This window comes from Camelus ferus, chromosome 22 (assembly GCF_009834535.1).
Source record: "Camelus ferus isolate YT-003-E chromosome 22, BCGSAC_Cfer_1.0, whole genome shotgun sequence".
NCBI classification, from domain to species: domain Eukaryota; kingdom Metazoa; phylum Chordata; class Mammalia; order Artiodactyla; family Camelidae; genus Camelus; species Camelus ferus.
The window spans coordinates 9504734-9524108 of record NC_045717.1 but is presented as its reverse complement, the minus strand read 5'-3'; the positions used below and the strand labels follow the sequence as shown (position 1 = coordinate 9524108).

At 49.8% G+C, this 19375-nt stretch overlaps 1 protein-coding gene across 7 annotated transcripts in view; it reads left to right on the top strand.

Moving 5' to 3' along the window:
- The window catches only part of TENM2 (teneurin transmembrane protein 2), an 892554-nt gene that overhangs the window by 833642 nt on the left and 39537 nt on the right, over positions 1 to 19375 (top strand). For all 7 annotated transcript variants that reach the window (XM_032465127.1, XM_032465128.1, XM_032465131.1 and 4 more), the window contains 6 exons: positions 264 to 407; positions 843 to 1092; positions 7781 to 7801; positions 10737 to 10969; positions 12202 to 12356; positions 13586 to 14460. In XM_032465127.1, the coding sequence (XP_032321018.1) occupies positions 264 to 407; positions 843 to 1092; positions 7781 to 7801; positions 10737 to 10969; positions 12202 to 12356; positions 13586 to 14460 (1678 nt within the window). The remainder of the gene's footprint in view (positions 1 to 263; positions 408 to 842; positions 1093 to 7780; positions 7802 to 10736; positions 10970 to 12201; positions 12357 to 13585; positions 14461 to 19375) is intronic.

Genomic DNA, 19375 nt, shown 5'->3' with positions numbered 1-19375 from the left:
GCTGTTCATTGGAAAGGTCTTTCCATCCCCGCAGAGTATGGCTGGGTAAAGCTTCAAGGTTGAGTTCAGCTTGAAATTTGAATTTAATATTGTATGGAATCCCAAGGACAAAAGCAATCAGCCCGCCTCCTTGAGTGAGTTTTTTGAACTGAATCTGTGTGACCACGAGCACACGTTTCTCGCTCCTGCTGGAGGTCCTCTGGAGCAATCAGGCAAGCCATCTTGTCCCCCCGCTCTGCACCCCACTCCTTTTTATCTTTCAGTGTCTGTCGGGTTTGAATATGAGACCTGCCCCAGCTTAATTCTGTGGGAGAAACGGACGGCCCTCCTTCAGGGATTTGAGCTGGACCCTTCCAACCTCGGTGGCTGGTCCCTGGACAAACATCACATCCTCAATGTTAAGAGTGGTACGTGCGCCCTTCTCCTTTCTCAAACACAGCCTCGTCTCTCCTCTGGAACCTTCTCTCCAGCCTTGACATTTCAGGGATACCCCTCTCCCCTTCCGGTGGCTATTTCTCATCAAATGCCCAAAATACTCATAGGGTTTTTTTCCACCTTCTCCTTTTAAATGTCAAAGAATGTTGAGCTGGTTTTTCCCAGACCCTCCACCTTAACATTTGTCGAGATAATTGAAGAACTGTTATTGTACCCAATATCATGGCCTTGGGGTTTACCCACCCTATCATCGTCAAGAAATGGGGGAGCTCCCCACAGGTTGAAGTTTCCAACTGTTTCTCTTCTCTCTGTCCCTTCCCCTCACCCTCGGTGAGCCGATAGATGTGTCCCCCACCCAGAGGGCTGCAGTAACCACCCCCGTTTTCTGCCGGCCCCCCCCCCCCCAGGAATCCTGCACAAGGGCACCGGGGAGAACCAGTTCCTGACCCAGCAGCCCGCCATCATCACCAGCATCATGGGCAACGGCCGCCGGCGGAGCATCTCCTGCCCCAGCTGCAACGGCCTTGCCGAGGGCAACAAGCTGCTGGCCCCCGTCGCTCTGGCCGTGGGAGTCGACGGGAGCCTCTTCGTCGGTGACTTCAACTACATCCGGCGCATCTTGCCCTCTCGGAACGTCACCAGCATCCTGGAGCTACGGTAAGCGGCCGCACAGAAGCCCTCCTTCTGCTCTGTTGCTCCCATTGCTCCCAAACTCCCCCGGGTAGATGCTGGCTGCATTGGGAGGTCCTCCAGAGGATATGTATGTTCTGTGTGGCAGGCTGAGGTTTGACACCTAGGCCTGGAATCAAATAAGGACTTGGGGGAAATGCTTTGTGTGTCTGTAAAACACAGATGGGACCTGTTTTATGAAACCTCCACGTGCGAACGTGATGTATGCCGAACAGGGAAAGAACTACCGTTTTAAGCAGATGGTCCATTCAGTGGTTTCTAAAGTGGCACTTCTTAAAAATACGGATTCCTGGAGCCCAGCCCCAGAGGCACTGACGGAGTAAATCTAGAAAAGAGCCAAGGCATCTCTGGTCTTTGCCGAGCTCTACGGAAGATTCTGACGCACATCCAAGTTGGAGAGCCACTCATGCTCATTTATTAATTCAAATACTTACATCAAGTACCTTTGCTGGGCTGGCTCTCTGTAAATTGTCTGGATCTTTGCACACTCATTAGGCTGTGACTTAGGATTACTGCGCGGGCCTTGCTAGGTGACTTCTGGCCGCCCCTGGTAGATCGCTCCTGGCTGTTATTTGCTGCTGAGTCTGAAGTCCAGGTCTCTGTGCTGGACAGGAGCTCTTGGAAACTCTCTTTTCAGGAAAGTTGATTCCAGACCCTCAAGCCTAGAGAGAGATCAATAAGCAAAGGGGAGAGATGTGGTTTATAAGTAAGGGAGAAAATTCAAGTTCTTTCAACAAGTCCTTGTGGAGATATACTGTGTGCCAGGGACTGTCTGGTCAGGGCAAAGAGAAAAACAAAAACAAACAAGCCAAAAGAACCACATGGGAGCCAGAAAAGCCCCAGTTGTTGTGTTTGTGGTCTGGTAGGGAATTTCAGGCTAAAACACGTGGACAAATTTAAAAAACAATTTTTTTTCAAGTAGCATTAATGCAGTAAGGAAAATTGAACAGGGTAAGAAACACAGACTCTGGTGCAGGGAGGAGGGATAAGGAAGGGACACAAATAAAGTTGTCAAAAAAAAAAAAAAAAAAAAACCCTGCTGAATAGGTAACCTTTGAGGTGGGACCAGAGTGATGAGATTAGCCATGTGACGATCTGGGGAAAGCTGTTCCAGGCAGAGAAAAGGATTAGCAAACAGCCTGGTTACTTAAGGGATGGATAGAAGTCCAATGTGGCTGGAGGGCGGAGAGCTCAGGGCAGAGTGTCTCAGAGGAAGTCAGAGGTAGGTAGGGGACCGAAGCTTCAGGGTCGTAACAACCGTGTTGACGCGTGGAAGTCATATTCTTACTGCGATGCCCAGCCACTGGAGGTTGAAATAGGAAGGGGGATGGAGCTGACATGATCTGATTGGCGTTTTTAAAGATGATTCTGAGCACTGCGTGGAGAACAGTCTGTAGGTATGCAAGAATAGAGGCTGGAAAACCCATAGGGCGGCTGGGGCAATTGCCCAGGATTTGGATGATGGTGACGTGGACTAGGGTGGTAGAAGGGGAGATGGGGATGTTTCAGTTGGGGTATATTTTTGAGGTAAATCTGATAGAAACTGTCAATAGGACTTTTTTTTTTAAAGGTGGGAGGGGGTGGTACCAAGAGAGAAAAGAATCAGAGGTGATGCTGGGATTTTGTCCTGAGCCGCTGAGTGGGTGGTGGCGCTTTCTGAAGCAGCCTCGGCTGCCAGGTGAAGGACTTAGAAGAAGTCGCAGGGTACACCTGCATCTTGTGTCTGCGAGGTCCCTTCGGGGAGAGAGATCAGGGCTCTGACCACCAGCAGGCGCCGCTGAGTGTTCTGGGGAGCTGAGACTGTGCCAGGCACGGGGAGGGGTCAAAAGAGGGGAGAAAACCCAGCTCCACTCCAGGAAGGCGGCAGCCTCAGTGACCGAGTGGGCATTCACTGCGCATAAGGGTGAACCAGGCCTGTGCTGGGCTCCGAGGGTCCAGCAGGGGGTGAGACCCAGGCTCAGAGAGTGCCACTCGAGGGTGAGAGACGGACACCCAGGCAGGGGGAAAGGCAGTTCACGCCGAGCGTCCTAGAAGAGCCAACAAGCCACAGCAGGGAAACACGGAGGGGGAGGCCACGGGGCGGAGTAAGAGGATGTGTTAACGAAAAGATGGAGAGAGGAGGGAGGCAAAACGGAAGAGGCTGGATCATCTTCAAGCTGCGAAATTGACACCAGACAAGCCACTTCCCTAGCGATCCCCAGTCAGGTCTCCTTCCCAAGGTGCCTACTTCCTTTTTCATGATGGTAGAGCATCTTCTTCGTAGGCATCCTGTGGGCAAGTGGAGGCATGAGAGGAGGCGGGGAAGCGGATGGAGGGAGCACCGTGCTGTCCATTTATTAATCTTCCATTTGGCCCTTGCTTCTTTGTCACTGTTCTTCCAGCTCAGAGCCACATGGCACTTGCCTGCTACATCCTCACCTCCAAACCTTGACTCATGCTGCTGGCTCTACTTAAAATACCTTCTCTGCCTCATCTGCCTCATCAGGTCCACCTTTCAGGCTGCATTTGAAGGCCCCTCTTCCATGAAGTCCAGTCTCCCTAGCAGAAGTAATTCTCACCCTCCCCTGGACCACTGAACTCTGATTTTCCGTAAAGGCGACAAGGCCCTTGACTGCCTTGTTTCTCAGCCATTTCTGCCAAGTCTTTAGGGCCCCAGTGTGTGAACTTCCGTAGAGCGGGCACGTGTGGCGTCTTCGCCCCAGAGCAGTGCCTGGCTCACAGGACGAGATCAAGACGTGTTGCTCGAGTAAAAGGGACACAGACCAGGGGCCTCCCTTTTGTTGGAACTTGTCCGTGATTCCGTGTCTCCGTGTAGGGGCCACAGCATCAGTGATACAAGCCCACTCCCAGCGAGTCACGCCACGCCCACGTGTGCCACTGAGGACAGCTGGCGGGAGCGTAACTATCAGTGTCCCTCAACAGCTGTGTGATTTTCCCCCCTTTGTAACTGCCTTTGGACTAGCTCTCCCTTTCATCAGCCAGGTATGCAGACGATTAGAAGTTAAGCTCTAACAAGAACACTGGTTTGATTCTTCTTTTCTTCCCACTACGTACCTGAAAACAAAGAGCCGTCAATCGCTCTCTTCAAAACAGTAACCAGCAAAGGGAGGGGGGGTTGGGGCGGGGCGGGGGAAGACACCTGTCGTGCTTCTTCTTTTCTCCATTGTGAGTTGGCAGCTGGATGATGGTTCAGTTTCGGGAGTTGATGCCCATCCCTGCCTCTCTTACCCACCCAGAGCTGAGCCTCTGAATCTGAATTTTATTTAAATGTGCCCATGGTTCTTTCCCTCTGCTCCTCCCTTGCTTCCTCCTTTGCCGATCCCAGACACGTAGGGGCAGAGTTCTACTCGCGTGCAATACTTCTAATACTACAAGATGCCTTCTTCCCAGGTTATCGCCTGGCTGTGCCAATTCCGCTGGCATTCACGACATTTTCAGTGCGTGGTACTCCACCTCCAGGAGCCCATTTCCCTTCTTATAACTGTCACCCTCTTCAGGTGGTCCTTAGAAAACCCAAGCTCTGTGGAGTACAGTAAATCTATCAGTCACATCTTAGGGTCAGCTTCTATTGGAGAAAAATCTTTCCTTTCTCCCCAGGTTGAAAACATCTCAGGAACTGAACCCCAATACAAGGTAGTAAATGATAACGATGGGACAGTATCTCTCTGCCTTTTCAGAACTTGGCTCCTTGCAATAAACATAAGAATCTCCCACCTTGCTGAACGTTTGAGAGTCTACTTTTTTTTTTTTCGTTTTCCAAATATAAAGTTGTATTATGATATTAACTCTGCTTTTCTGCAACTGGAACACCTCCCCATGCTGATTCTGATGGTGCTGTCGGGGTGGGTCAGTGGCATCGTGCATCAGGGAGGATGTTTAGGGAAGGGAATTGCCTGGCCCAGGAGTGTGAGTGCTGGAGAGGGAGAAGGCACAAGAAAGTTGGGAGCCCGGGAAGGCAGGCAGGGGCAGCAGACGTTGGAAGTAAGTGTCCCCCAGGAAAAGCTTTGCCTGCGAGTTCAGCTGGGACAGACCCTGCCTGGTGCTGGCGTAGGATGTTACAGAGGAGTACATGGTCCCGGTTAGAGAGGAAGTGCTTTCTGTCTGTGGTCATGGTACAAGCAGGGTGGTTAGGAAATAAAACATAACACAGCCCCTCCCTGCCCAGATTAACAGTAACAACAATATTCCCATGAAATTCTGGATAGTTCTTGGCACCATTTTCAAAGCTCTTGGACCAAAGACAGATCCAGGTTTCCCGGAGCCTGAACCTTATGCAATTTTGGAATGAAACTGAATAGTATTTAGGACGAGAAGACCAAAACAAATTGCAAATTTGGGAAGCGGACGATTACTGCAAACATCACAAAATCTAGACAAATAACCTAAAATTTGTTATTTACTAACTACTTTGGCACGCCACGATATATGACGCCTGCTTTGGGCACTCCACGTCCTGTGGTGACGCCAGGTGAATCAGCACACCAAAGCAGGAGCATTCCTGGAAACCACTCCTGTACCAGAATGGCTAGTGGTCATCTAAAAGATGGTACAAGGACTGTGGAGGGGCCACATCCCCCTAAATCCCAACTCACTTCTCTAGTTACAATTAAACCAAACAAACACAAAATATGGCCACTCCAACTCCACCCTATTCTGCGGCACAGAGAGAGCTGGAAAGAGACAGCGGTGTGGTCCTGAGCGGACCGTGAGGGGCTGGAGCTCTTCCAAGGCAGGGTCTGCCAGCACTCAAGGAAGCAACTTCCTTCCTTCCTTCTCTCAAGAACCCATTTCTCCAGCCTTCACTCTCTCAGGGCCCTCTCCTAAAAACCAGCTCTAAGTCACGTCCGCACTGACTGACTCGCTTAAGTTCACAATGAAGCGAGGGAGCCAAGCACACACACGTAAATCACAAGACAGCCTGCTGAGCGCTTCCCAAGATACACAGGGAATGCTCAGAGAGACCCTGAAGTCTTCGCAGGGGAGTCACTGAGTCTCAATTCTGTAGTCTGAGGCACCACTTTTTCCTCGAAGGGTATACCTAAAGGGATGGTGTTACTGGGGCCATGACACAGAGCCTGGGCCAGCCCCCTGTAAGTAGGTCCCCCGTGCATCTGCGTAGACTGACGCGCTGGTGCTGTTACTTGGGTTTGTCGCCTGCTAAGCACCCACTCTGCTCATGGCCCTGGGACAGCAGTGACCTCAGCCTTTCTCCAAAGCTCACATCCAAAGGATCGTTTGGACTCAGCCCGCTCAGTGGCTCGGTGCCCCCTGCCCTTCTCCTTCCCCCAACATCGATGTTATATTAATCAACTCAAAGCAGATGTTCTTAGGGAAGAAGTAGGTCAGGTCTGCAGACCCAACTCCCAGCCAGTCTTTTCACAAAATCTTGACTTAAAAAAAGTGGAATTGATATTACAATAATTAAGAGCCACATATGACTACCACTGGTGCAGATAACATTTCACTTTCATTAAGCAGTATAAAACAGACGCGAGAATTCCCGGCTGCCGCCCTGAGACACCGGGCTTTGCGGAATGAATCTTAAATTGCACTATGCCAGTCAGAGCTCAAGAGTTATCAGCATCATTTAATTAACTTTTTTTTTTTTTTTTTTTGCAAAAAACTAACACGTTGGAATAAAATATAAAAATGTAATCCCTGTGCAAACCCACCACTAATGATGGCCCCCGGCAGAGGCCTGAGCTTCACCCAAGCAGGAGGCAAGGCTTTAAACTCTCTTTGTTCCTCCCCTGAAGCCGCCTCCCTCAGCTAGAAGGGAAAGAGGGGTCAGGGCTTCCTTCCAGGTTGGCCTGGAGGCCTCAGGACTGGGGGGCAGTTCTCTGTTTAAGGCCAAAGCATCTCTCCTCTCCTCCCTCACGTTGTTAACTTCCAGCCACTCTCTGGTTGAAACAGGTTATTTTTGTTCTTAAAAGAAAATTTAAAAAGCAGCAAAACTTTCACCAGTTTTCCAGAAAAAGAATGGTAACTGGAGTCTTGGGCTCCATTGACGAGAGGATGGAATCACCTGTAGGTCGCATTCACGGGCGTTATCGATAAGGAAGAACGAGTCCTTGGGGTCCTACATGTGCGAGTTGACATGGGGAGAGGGAGGGTGGCACGGAGCAGGGACAGGAAATGGTGGCGACTCTTAGGGTACAGAGTGTTTGGCAAATGCAGGTGGCTGTGGGCAGGGGCTCTTTCGCGCGTGGTATGGAGTCTTTAAGGTGCCAATGGGAAGTATGTGGCACAGGTGTCACCCAGCTCCCCCCAACTCCCAGGGCAGGTGTCACAGATGAGTCACAGCACGCTTTACAGCTGAGCTTCAATTTGGCTTTAGAATCCCTCCCCTCCCGCCCTCCCAGCAGCCATGCCTTCATTAGCCCATTTCACCTCTTGCCATCTTGTGTCACACGAAGCCACATTGCTGGTCACAGAATTCAAGCGTTCTTGTCTAGATTTTCCAACGGCAGGGAGGAGTCCAAAATCAGAGGAACTTCCTCAGTAATTGAGCCAGGAGCTGTCAGCTAGAGGTGGGGGGGAGAGAGAGGCCGCCCCTTTTTTGGGTCCTTTTATACGAGAAACAAAAATGTTGTTTGCTTGATCAATTCTTCAGCTAACTGTTTGTTCTTTTTCCTTCTGTTTTCTTTCTATAAAGAAATAAAGAGTTTAAACATAGGTAAGATGAAGAACTCTTTCCCATATAATTTGATATGGTTCGTTTGCCTCGTTGTGTTTGCCTTTTGTTTTGTGCTTCCTCGTGTAATGTTGTATATTTTTATGTACCAAATATAGTAACTTTTTTACGTGCTAATTGTCTGTTGTGGATATGATAAGCTTTAGCAATTATGAAAGGCAGTCAAAAAGGGAACCAAATAAGCTGACAGTAATTAGAATTTCCGGAAGATGCAAGTGTAAGATAATGAACCCTCCGCGAACTTTTATCCCGACTGCTCAGTGCGGTCCATAATTGGGCTAAACAGTTGAGGCAAACTTCTGGCTTTTGTAAATGCTGGACTGGGTTCACAAAAGCTTTAATGAACTGGAAACGGGTCAAAAACTCATTTTCAACTCATTAATGACTTTTTTTTTTCCCCTGGATATATGGTCACTTAGAAAAAAACCAAGTTAATTGCCAATCTGTTGGTCAGAATGATTCCAGTAGTCAGCTGCATTGGGAATTTTCATGGAATTAAATCACTTTTAAGTAGTATGAAGGGTGTGGACCCAGTACTTTTTGTCTAAATAGCCTTTGTCATTCGGTTGCCCCAAGGTTATCATTAAAACCGTCCTGGTACAATTCACCCCCACAGGGTACCACATATGCATATGTGCATGCTGCTCTGGGAAGCCTCCCATTACTGAGTTAGGGAAACTCCAGGTTGCCCCAGGTTGCACTAAAATGGAAGAAAGATGACCTTATTTTTATTTGGAAGAGGAGGAAAAAACAAAACCATGTATTTTAATGCTCGAGGGAATGCTTCTCTCCACTCCTTGAAATGAAATGTTGGCAGAGGCTTCCACAGATGTTAGGTCGAAATTACACAGAGTCAGGTTGTACAAGATCATGAGAGTCAGGGGAAGAGCCATGCATTGCTCCTTCGCAGGAGCCCCCAGACTGGCTGGTTATAAACACCCCAATTGGCGCCAAATTTTTTAAAATGTCACAATCCCCTTCAAACGTACATACTCCGTTAGCCCCCGGCCACAGCCCCTGATGTGGGAGCACGAACATCCCATCCACCTGAGCTTCTCTGCAAGAATCTTGATCGCAGGGAGTGGTGAGGCCGAGGGGAAGAGTGGACTCCCAGCCAGACCTGACCCCCGCCCTCAACTCCCCGCTCTTCTGTCGGAGATTTTGAAAAGCCTCCTTGAACCGGGCTCCCTAGAAAGTCCGGAATTAATTATCTTGCTCGTAGAGAGGCACAGATGTGTGGTGCCCCAGCTCCTGCGCTCACACCAGCTCCCGTGCGTTCTCTAACAAAGTGGCAGCATCTAATTAAAAAATGGCATGAACTTTTCCCTTTCTGCCCTAATTTGTTTTGCATATATGGATACTCTCTAAAGACTTAATAGCCAAAAAATAAAAGAAGGAAAGGAACCCAGGTAGCCTGCTCTTCCAAACTTGTTTTCTAGGCTGGAATTTTAGAAAGACCTTGACTTCTAGTTCAATTATGTGTCTTAATAGCAACCTGAGGAGAAGCTGGAATTAAAGACTGTCTCGATGCACAAACTGTTCCTAAAAATAGCTTCCTAGTCCCTTTCTTCCTTAAATAGGGGGAGAACCCAAATGGTGGTGTTTTAATTAGTAATTTACTAGCTAATGTGTACAGGACAGATGCTTCCCACACTACCATCGCCTTCACCTCCTCTTCCCATTTCCAGACTCCTCTCTGCCCACAGTCCCAAACTACAGTTGAAAAATGACTGAAAACATTTTTAAAGGACTGTGCTTATTTTAGGCATGTGGCACCAAAACCTGGTGGACCACCCTAGGACAGAGGGTGCTTGCATCCTGCTGCTTGCATCCCAGAGGCAGTGATGCTAATAACCAGTGGGGAGACAGCGTGAGCATCCATTCTGGTTTCAACAGCAAACCAGTGACAGACACTGCAAAGGGATGAAAATGTAGGGTTTGAGCCAAAAGCGACACGGATGGTGATCCGATACGTCATCTTCATTTCCCAAATAAGGAGTCTAGGACCCTCGTAGCCAAAAGACTTCCCGAAGGTCACCAGCTGGGTCTCAGTGGAGTTTAGAGTTTCCTGTGTCTTAGTCTGGAGCCAAGTCTACAGATCTTACCCTGTCCTAGTCAGCAACACATAGGGCAGCTAGAGGCACGGCAGAGAAAGAGATCCGGGTCTCTAAGCCTTGATGTCCTTTCAATACATTTCACATGCAGTAAGGTATTTATCTCCTAGCATGGCTTCGGGTCCTGACAGATCCTGGTCCACACCGGTCACCTCATTATTACCCAAGATTTGAAAACTGTATCTCTTCCCTGTGTAATTCCGATTCTGGACATGATATCAGCAAGATGTCACATTTCTTCACACAAGATGCTAACTTTGTTTATATCCACCCCGGGGAGCAATAGAGAAGGTCTGAGGCTGAGGACTGGGGATGGCTCGGGAGAGCTGCCCATCACACAGTTAGGAGGACTGCAGGCTGCCCCAGTATGAACGATCCAGTAGCTTGGAGGCACTGAGGAAGCTTTGATTACAAGGAGAGCATCGTCACATGGAAGTGTCCCTCAGTCCCCACTTGAGAACAGACCCACAGGGGAAGAAAGGAAACTAACACCCACAAAACACAAAACACGAAAGCGGGATCAGAGGGGGATCTTTTGCACCAGTTAAAGGAAGCACCATGTTTTAGCATGATGGCAGGGGATGAATTCTTTGATAGCGTGAGTTGCTGAAGTCCAATTAGAAGTAGCTACGAGCCATGCTATGTCAGAACACTGAGTTATGATGTTAGATTCTTTCCAGTTCACTAAAGTGGAAAGACACTAGAGGTGGTCAGAGTCTTGCTGGGATTTTTGTCATCTCTTAGATCCAGGAGGCCAGCTGCCTAGCCCCTTCTCATTTCTCTTTGTGCTGCTCCTCTTAAAGCAACAACCCGGCCCACAAGTACTACTTGGCAGTGGACCCAGTGTCCGGCTCCCTCTACGTGTCTGACACCAACAGCCGGCGGATCTACCGAGTCAAGTCTCTGAGCGGATCCAAAGACCTGGCTGGGAATTCGGAAGTCGTGGCCGGGACTGGAGAGCAGTGCTTGCCCTTTGACGAAGCCCGCTGTGGGGATGGAGGGAAGGCTGTGGATGCGACCCTGATGAGCCCTCGAGGTAAAGGCTGCAGAAGGGGACAGCCCCGCCCCCGGGAGCCCCCCCCCCCCCGAGCGCCCACCCACTCGGCTCTCTTCCTGCTGGAACTGAGCTAAGCCCAGGCAGTCCGCAACGCAGCTTTGCTGAGAATAATTTAAGTCTGATAGATCGCTTTGGTGTGTGGGTGAGTGTTTTTTAAAAACCGTATTTATTTATTTGAAGTAAACTCCCATCACCCACATGCGCTGCGAATGGAAAGTGGGATGGATTGCTCCTGGAGATGGCTGGCTGCCGCCAGTCACGGAGAGTCAGAAGGCAGCGTTCGCTCCGTGAGCCGGAGGGCCAGCTGTGTGGGCTGGAGAGAGAACAGAGCCCCATGGGGGCCTGCAACCACTCCCAGCTGTTCATGTCAGATAATAGTGTGTATCGAGTCTAAAGCACTACCTGACATTTTGCAAATGCCCAATAAATGGTAGCAATTAAGAATGGGTGTGATTTCCCAGGGTCTGGGATTGGAGGGGAAGAGGTTCTTAGAACTGATGGAGCTCTGTCTGAAAAGGACTGAAGGTACTTTAGAAAAGGACCAGTCATTTGAAGGTCCAATTCTTGGTAGCATTTTTAGCTCCCATGAAAGCATGCGGCAGCATGGATTAAGGATGGAGAACCTTGGGCTTGGGCACTGGGGTAAAAATGCAAAAGAAATAGAAGCTCCTGTTGGCCTCTCACCAGGGGAGTGCTGGGACCCGCGTTCCCCCCGGGGTGCTGATGTGCTGGGTGGAGTCGAGGCTTAATCTGGAATACTTCCTGGAGGATGCATTTTGCGTTGGGAGTTTGTGACTGCAAGATCCATTGTTTCTGCAGCCTCATTGTTATAATCCGTTGTGAGCGTTCAAGTAATTTCCTACTGTTAATTTTTCAAGCAGTGAACTTGGAAAATAACTTCTTTCCTTAAAAAAAAAAAGTGGATGCAAAATTATCTCCTCACTCATTCATTTGCAGCCTCGGTTCATTTGTAGCCCAAGGGTCGTTCTTTAGCTAGGTGGTGAGACAGCCAGCAGCCTGTGAATTAGGCGGCTCTTAGCACAGTGCCCGTGAGAAAGGATGTCACCTTAAAAGAGTGAGAGCCACTGCTGAGTGTGCTCATCCATCCAGTAAGTTCCCTCATCCAAGAGGCTAATGCCCAGTAGGGCATCCCCACCTCCACCCCCACCCCACAAGCCAAGAGACACACCCTCACTGTCTGCCTCGCTCAGGTATCGCCGTAGACAAGAATGGGCTCATGTACTTTGTCGACGCCACCATGATCCGGAAGGTCGACCAGAATGGAATCATCTCCACCTTGCTGGGCTCCAACGACCTCACTGCTGTCCGGCCGCTGAGCTGTGACTCCAGCATGGATGTGGCCCAGGTGGGACTCTGTCCTTTCCTCTCAGTACTGAACCACACCAGCCCTTGGCCTCCAGTTCTCACCAGTGCCCTGGCTGGGCTGGAAGTGGCGTGGGAGGAGGAGGAGCTATAAAGACACATCACAGGCTTGTTGGCAGAAGGCTTGAGAGGAACTGGACAGCAAGAAGGAATGGGAAACGTCAGCTAGAAATGGGAGAGAAACAGAAAAAGAGAGAGGGGGGAATTCTGCTCAGAAAAGTGGAGCTGGTGACACACTCCAGCCGTGGCAGATTATAGGGTAGGAGTTACCGTGTAATCACCTTTCTTCTCCATCATTATTGCAGGTTTGAGAACGTACCATGTAGTATTATGTGTCAGTCAGAACATCCCTGTTAATCTGAAGTGACTGCATCCCCACTATATAAACCTCCACTCTGTGCGGTGGTAACTAGAGCAGAGCCCTCTGTGACATGCCCCCAAGTGACAGTCTTTCAGTCCGGGCTCTGACATCAGCAGAGAAGAGAGGCTCACTCAGGTACAGCAGGAGGAACCGGACCTTAATATACGGGTCCTCAAACAACCTGGAATCTATCTTTGCCCTTCCGATAAGGGCCTTTTCAACCCTCGGTCAGCTTCACTCATCTCAGCTCAAATTCCTCAGCTGGCTGACTGGCACCTTGTTGCTGAGATGTTCAGTTCAGATTCTGCAGAGAAGGAGTGTTTGGTTCAGTTCATTTTGGCAAGCGAACACTCAGGTTGTAGTTCGCTGGCCAGCCTGTGCATTGGCCACCCCATGGGTCAGGGACACCTTCTGAACCCCGTGGCTCCTTCCTGTGAATTAGATAAAGGTGCCCCCTCTCAGTGAACAGAGCCTCCTCAGGCCCACGGCTTGGGGAGCAGAGTGGGGGCTACCTTCCCCCAGTCCTATGTCTGGCTGTCTGTGATGACTCTGACCCTGGTCCGGTCATCTGGGGCTGAGAAGAGCATCGTGAGTAGAACTCGTGGTCTCCTCTGGCCGCAGCAGATGATGGAGCAGGAGACGTGTGGTATTCCCTTCTCCTCAGCCGTGCATGTCCAGCGTGGGCAGTGGGCAGGTGGTTCAGTGATGGGCACTTCTTGTCCAGTGTGTTAGCAAAACAGTAAGTGCCCCCCACCCCACCCAGCTGCATAAAACCCCTAGAAGGGCCCTGCCCAGTTACACGTTGAGCGTGTTCGAGGCTGTCCTTTCATCTGAGGCCGTGTCACCCACAGGTTCGGCTGGAGTGGCCCACGGACCTGGCCGTCAACCCCATGGACAACTCCCTGTACGTCCTGGAGAACAACGTCATCCTCCGCATCACCGAGAACCACCAGGTCAGCATCATTGCGGGGCGCCCCATGCACTGCCAAGTCCCGGGCATCGACTACTCGCTTAGCAAGCTCGCCATCCACTCTGCCCTGGAGTCCGCCAGCGCCATCGCCATCTCTCACACGGGGGTCCTCTACATCACCGAGACAGACGAGAAGAAGATTAACCGTCTGCGCCAGGTGACGACCAACGGGGAGATCTGCCTTTTGGCTGGGGCGGCCTCGGACTGCGACTGCAAAAACGACGTCAGCTGCAACTGCTACTCAGGTGACGACGCCTACGCCACGGACGCCGTCCTCAACTCCCCATCCTCCTTAGCGGTGGCTCCGGACGGGACCGTCTACGTCGCAGACCTTGGGAATATTCGGATCAGGGCGGTCACCAAGAACAAGCCCGTTCTGAACGCTTTCAACCAGTACGAGGCCGCCTCCCCCGGAGAGCAGGAGTTGTACGTCTTCAACGCCGATGGCGTCCACCAGTACACGGTGAGCCTGGTGACAGGGGAGTACCTGTACAATTTCACGTACAGTGCTGACAGTGATGTCACGGAACTGATTGACAATAATGGAAATTCCCTGAAGATCCGCCGGGACAGCAGTGGCACGCCCCGCCACCTGCTCATGCCCGACAACCAGATCATCACCCTCACGGTGGGCACCAACGGAGGGCTCAAGGTCGTGTCCACGCAGAACCTGGAGCTCGGCCTCATGACCTATGACGGGAACACTGGTCTCCTGGCCACCAAGAGTGATGAGACAGGATGGACGACTTTCTATGAGTAAGTAGCTTTGTAAAGTAGTTTGCAAGAGCACTTACCTTTCCCCACTCAGCTGGCATTGGTATTGGCCGTCCAGGTAGCTTTTAGAATCGTGTAGTCATGCTGTCTTCCTGACTTTCATGTCTGCTTATGGCCCCAAGATATTCCTGTCCCCTCTCCCTGACTCCTCAATGCTTTGCACTCCTGGGGGTCTGATCTTGAACATCCTCCCTGCAGGAGCTGGGAATTCCTGTTGCCTGCTTGCTGTTCCAATTTCAGGATATTGGACACGCACGGCGCCCAAAAGATCAAGTGCTGATTAACTTTGCTGATTATTCACGTTTGCCGTGGGTGCGGAAATTAGAAACTAAAAGGCAAGATCCTGGTGGGGCTCCTGTAATTTGCCGATAGGTCCAGCAACACACTTGATTGCACAGACAGGTAGATAAACCCTGAATTTCCTCTTTAGCAGAAGCAGATCAATACGGATAAAGTGTGAGGTATATTAAAAGATGGGGGAGTTGGTCATATTTCCCCTAACAATTAGCTCATACTGAACAGTTCCGCTGTTGGTTTCCCCAGAAAACTGCTTTCCCTCGCTCCTGCGGACAGTTCCTGGTCCAACTGCCTGCTGCCGCAGGTGTTAACCGGGGGATGCGGGTTGGAGGAGATGGCTAAGGCGTGACATCCCTAGTCGCTGGCTGAGACGGGGACAGGATTTACAAGTGTCTGGCTCTCCTTGATGGTGAAGGGTCTGGTTAACCGCTATGTATTTGGAGTCGTTGCTTGCTTTCTGCAGGTGTTTCTTGCTTTTGAGTAGGTGTTGCTACTAGCTGAGAATTTAGTAAGTTGAGGAAGCCTTGTCACAGAAGGGGAGAGGGACAGGAGGGGACAGAAGACCTCACTGCTGATCAGCCTTGCATTCAGGAGTGTTCACTTCCTGTTTGTACGCCACAAGGTTTGGGAGCATGTGAAGGAAGCTGGTGCCACCTGCTGGAAGTTGGCTGCATTACAGAACTGCTTTGCCCTTGCTCTGTCGTCCTTCTTTGGGCAAAGCTGTCTTTCTGAGACTTCTGAAGCATCCTCACATCCCTCAGGGCCCTGGGACTTGATCACCCTTTGCCAGCCAGTGGCTCTGTCCCTGAGGCATCATCTGAGTGCCTTCTTTCTCTCTCACAGCAAGTTAGGGTCAAGCCACACTTGAACCCAAGCACCTCCTGGATTCTCATCTTCCCTTCCAGCTGTTCCAGCTGGAGACCCAGTGCACTTCAGAGGTGATTTGTGTCCCTCTCGGAAGGCCAGAGGTAGGCTTGACTCAAGAGGCTGTAGCATCCAAGTTCAGGCTGAGGTGCATGCTTAGACAGGAACTCTGCCTGGGAGGGTAGTTTCCAGAAGGGTCCCCTAGTGTCATGAAAACATGGTCATGACTGCTTTTTTCTAATATTTGCTCAGAAGTTACTTGGAAACTGCATAATTTTTTCCTCTCTTGATTTGAAGAGCAGCTTTCCCCCCAGAATGTTGGTAAATTATCCCAAATTCTCCATTGCAGGGGTTCGATGCATACACTTTTCTTGGCCTCCTAAAAAAGATGGTCAGTTGGTTTTGTGGTATTTTTTGTACATGGTCAGCAAATTTGTTGTTAAAAAAATCAGACACAAACTCCACTTCCTGCTTAGACTTGACCTCAGCCAAAACTTTAGAGAAAGTAGTTAACAAAGTAATGAACAAAAACCACATGGAGACCTCGGGGCTGTCAGAAAACGGTCTGTCCTTCCATGAGCGCTTCCTCTGGGGGATTTCTCTCTCTTTCATCCTGTTCCCTGAGGCAGGGTGCAAATCCTCCCCTAGGTGGGAAGGGAAGCCTTTCATCTGCTCCCCCCATCACAGCGCACTTCTAAGAACAGGTCTGATTATCGTTTCGCGAATAGAGAAACTGAGGCTCAGAGAAAGGAAGCCACTCCCCCAAGGCCACGCAGAGAGCCAGCAGTGAAGCGGGAATCCAATGCCGATCTCCAAGTCTAGCGAGCTCTGCATCCCATAGCCCTGAAGCAGGGGTGTGAGTAGAATTTGGAACTCCTACCTTCGGATTCCAAAAGAGAACTGTGCCAAAGTTTGGGGGAAGATGCGACCCCCCAAAAGACCAATTCCTCAATGACTTTGGGAGCAGGTGAGAAATGTGAAGGAAAAAACACTATCGAATTTTCCTGTCCCTATTTTATGCTCAGTTTCAGAAAGCTCCAGGGAGCCCCAGGCTTGGAATTAAACTTTCCGCAGATGTAGGCCACTGGGTCCTGATGGAAGGTGTAGCCTGGTCTGGGTGTACGTCTTAGAGAACACGGGTTTTCAGAGCGTCCCCCAGAAGACCATGTGGTATGCCAGAAAGCTCCTGGTTCTTGGAGCGAGGATGACAAGGATGTGAAGGCCACATACTGACTGACTGATTTGGACAAGTCACCTAACCTGTTTGAGCTGCAATGTGCATACTGTCAAGAGGGGGTAGCAGCGCACAGCACGCAGGGGTCCTGTGGCGATTCACGGAGATGGTATGCTTTTAGAAATTAGCCAAGCACCTGGCACGTACAAGTTCATCAAAGGGCAGCTGCTAACGGCGCTGAGAGAGGTGACGTCCCACCCCTCAGGTTCCAAACAACCCGCTGCGTAGTGGACAAGGGAGTCAGGCAGATGGCGATTCACTCTGGAGAATGCAGTTTTCACATCTGGTCTTTACATAATACTTCACTTTGAATGTATCCTGTTCTCTCTCCAGGGCCCTGGGACTTCTGGCTCCCCATCCCCTGCAGGGGCAGAGCATGCCTGAGCAAACTCGGGGCCCTGAGGACCAGAAAACACGTCCCCCTCAAGGACAGCCCTCCAGAGCAGTCCTGACCCTCTCCTCACAGTCAAGCAATGGGGGAAGGAGTGAATCCCAGAGGGATGGAAGGAGCAGGGTTCAAGAGTTACTTTGTAGAATAAGCAGGCATTGCGATTCAAGGAGCTTGGTGCAGGTCCCTGGAACGGTCACCTTTCCCCCCTCTCCTCTGTGGTTGGGCAGCGCCTCATGGAGAGGTGGGCAGGGATGGAGCAGATGGGGGGTCTCTGGAAGGTCTCCTGTGTCCACTGAATCCCCAGACTGGCGGGGAGCAGCCAACATCCCTGAAGGGCACAGAACTGGTCTCTCTTTTCTCCCTCTTTTATTTTAATCTTCTCACTCATCACCATCCGACATACTCTCTCTTTTAAATCTTAAGTTTATTCTGGTCCTCTTCAGAGAGCCAGACACATCCCAGAGGCAAGGGTTTCCCGCATTCTGTTCCTAGCCACGTCCCCAGAGCCTTGAGCCTGCTAAGAACTCAGTGAACATGTGTTGAGTAAGTGAGCCAAAAGCAGCCTCCAGCGCCATGGAGACAAGCTGGGACGGGTTCCACCGGGTGGCCTTGAGGTCCCATTACTGGAACTCAGCTCCCTGCGCGTGTGAGCAGACACCTGACCGTGAAGGTGCTCACTCCATAGGGATATGAAGCTGAATCTGCTTTGAAAGGTAAAGAAAACATGTTTTTCTCCCTGTGGCCCCTGAGAGTCTGGTCTCAAACCCAATCCTCTGTTCTCCCCAAAGGAGACTCTCCGGTTCTACTATTTCTTTCATGATGAAGTGAGGCAACCAACGTGTTGTCGGTGTCCGGGTCACATGGTGCGTCGGAATTAAATCGTTATCTGAGAGCCGTAGGATAAGCGCCTCACAGCTTCTGCTTGGCAGCGAGAGCTGGGGACACTGTCTCTTACTGCGTTTTCTTCTAAGCACCCCGTGTCAAAACACGTACAGCTGTTTTATTTCCTTATTTATTGAGGGAAAAATTAAGATATAACAGTTTCAGGCGTACAACCTAACGATTCAATGTTTGTATACGTTGTGAAGTGATTGCCACAGTAAGTCTAGTTAACATCCGTCGCCAGAGAGTTGCAAAAAATGTTTTTCTTGCAATGAGAGCTTTTAGGTTCTATTCTCTTAGCAACTTTCAAGTATGTCATTAATACAGCATGATTAACTCTGGTTACCGTGCTGTATAGGACATCCCCGTGTCTTAATGATTTTATAACTTAAAGTCTGTGCCTTTTGACCCCTTCTCCCATCCCTCACCTCTAGCAACCACTTTCTATGAGCTTGGTTTTTGGTGGGGGTTTTTTGGTGGGTTTTTCTGTTTGTTTTTGAGATCTACACATAGATGAGATCCTAGGGGATGTGTCTATCTCTGTATGACTTGTTTCACTTAGTATAATGCCCGCAAGATCCACCCACGTTGCTACAAATGGCAAGATGTCATCCTTTTTACGGCTGAGTAACATCCCATGAGTATATGCCACATCTTTTTTTATCCATGCATTTGTTAACGGACACCTTGGTCCCTGCCTTGGCTGTTGTAAATAATGCGGTGATGAACATATGGGTGCAAGTTATCTTTTCAAATTTGTGTTTTTGTTTTCTTCAGAGAAATACACAGAATTGGAATTGCTGGATCATATGGTAGTTCTATTTTTAACTTTTCTGAGGAACCTCCATTCTGTTTTCTGTAATGGCTGCACCGAATGTAAGTGGCTTACGTTCTCAACAACAGTGAATGCAGGTTCCCTTTTTGCCGCATCACTGCCAACACTATTTGTTGTTGTGTTGTTGTTTTATAAGAGCCATTCTAACAGGTGTGAGGTGATATTTCAATATGATTTTGATGTGCATCTCCCTGCAAGTTAGTGATGCTGAGCACCTTTTCATGTGCCTGTTAGCCATCTGTGTCTTCTTTGAGAAAGTATCTATACAGATCCTCTGCTCATTTGTAAATCAAATTGTTTGTGGTTTTTGCTATTGAGTTGTATGATCTCTTTATATATAATTTCGGATATTTGTCCCTCATCAGACATGAGATTGGCAAATATTTTTTCCCAT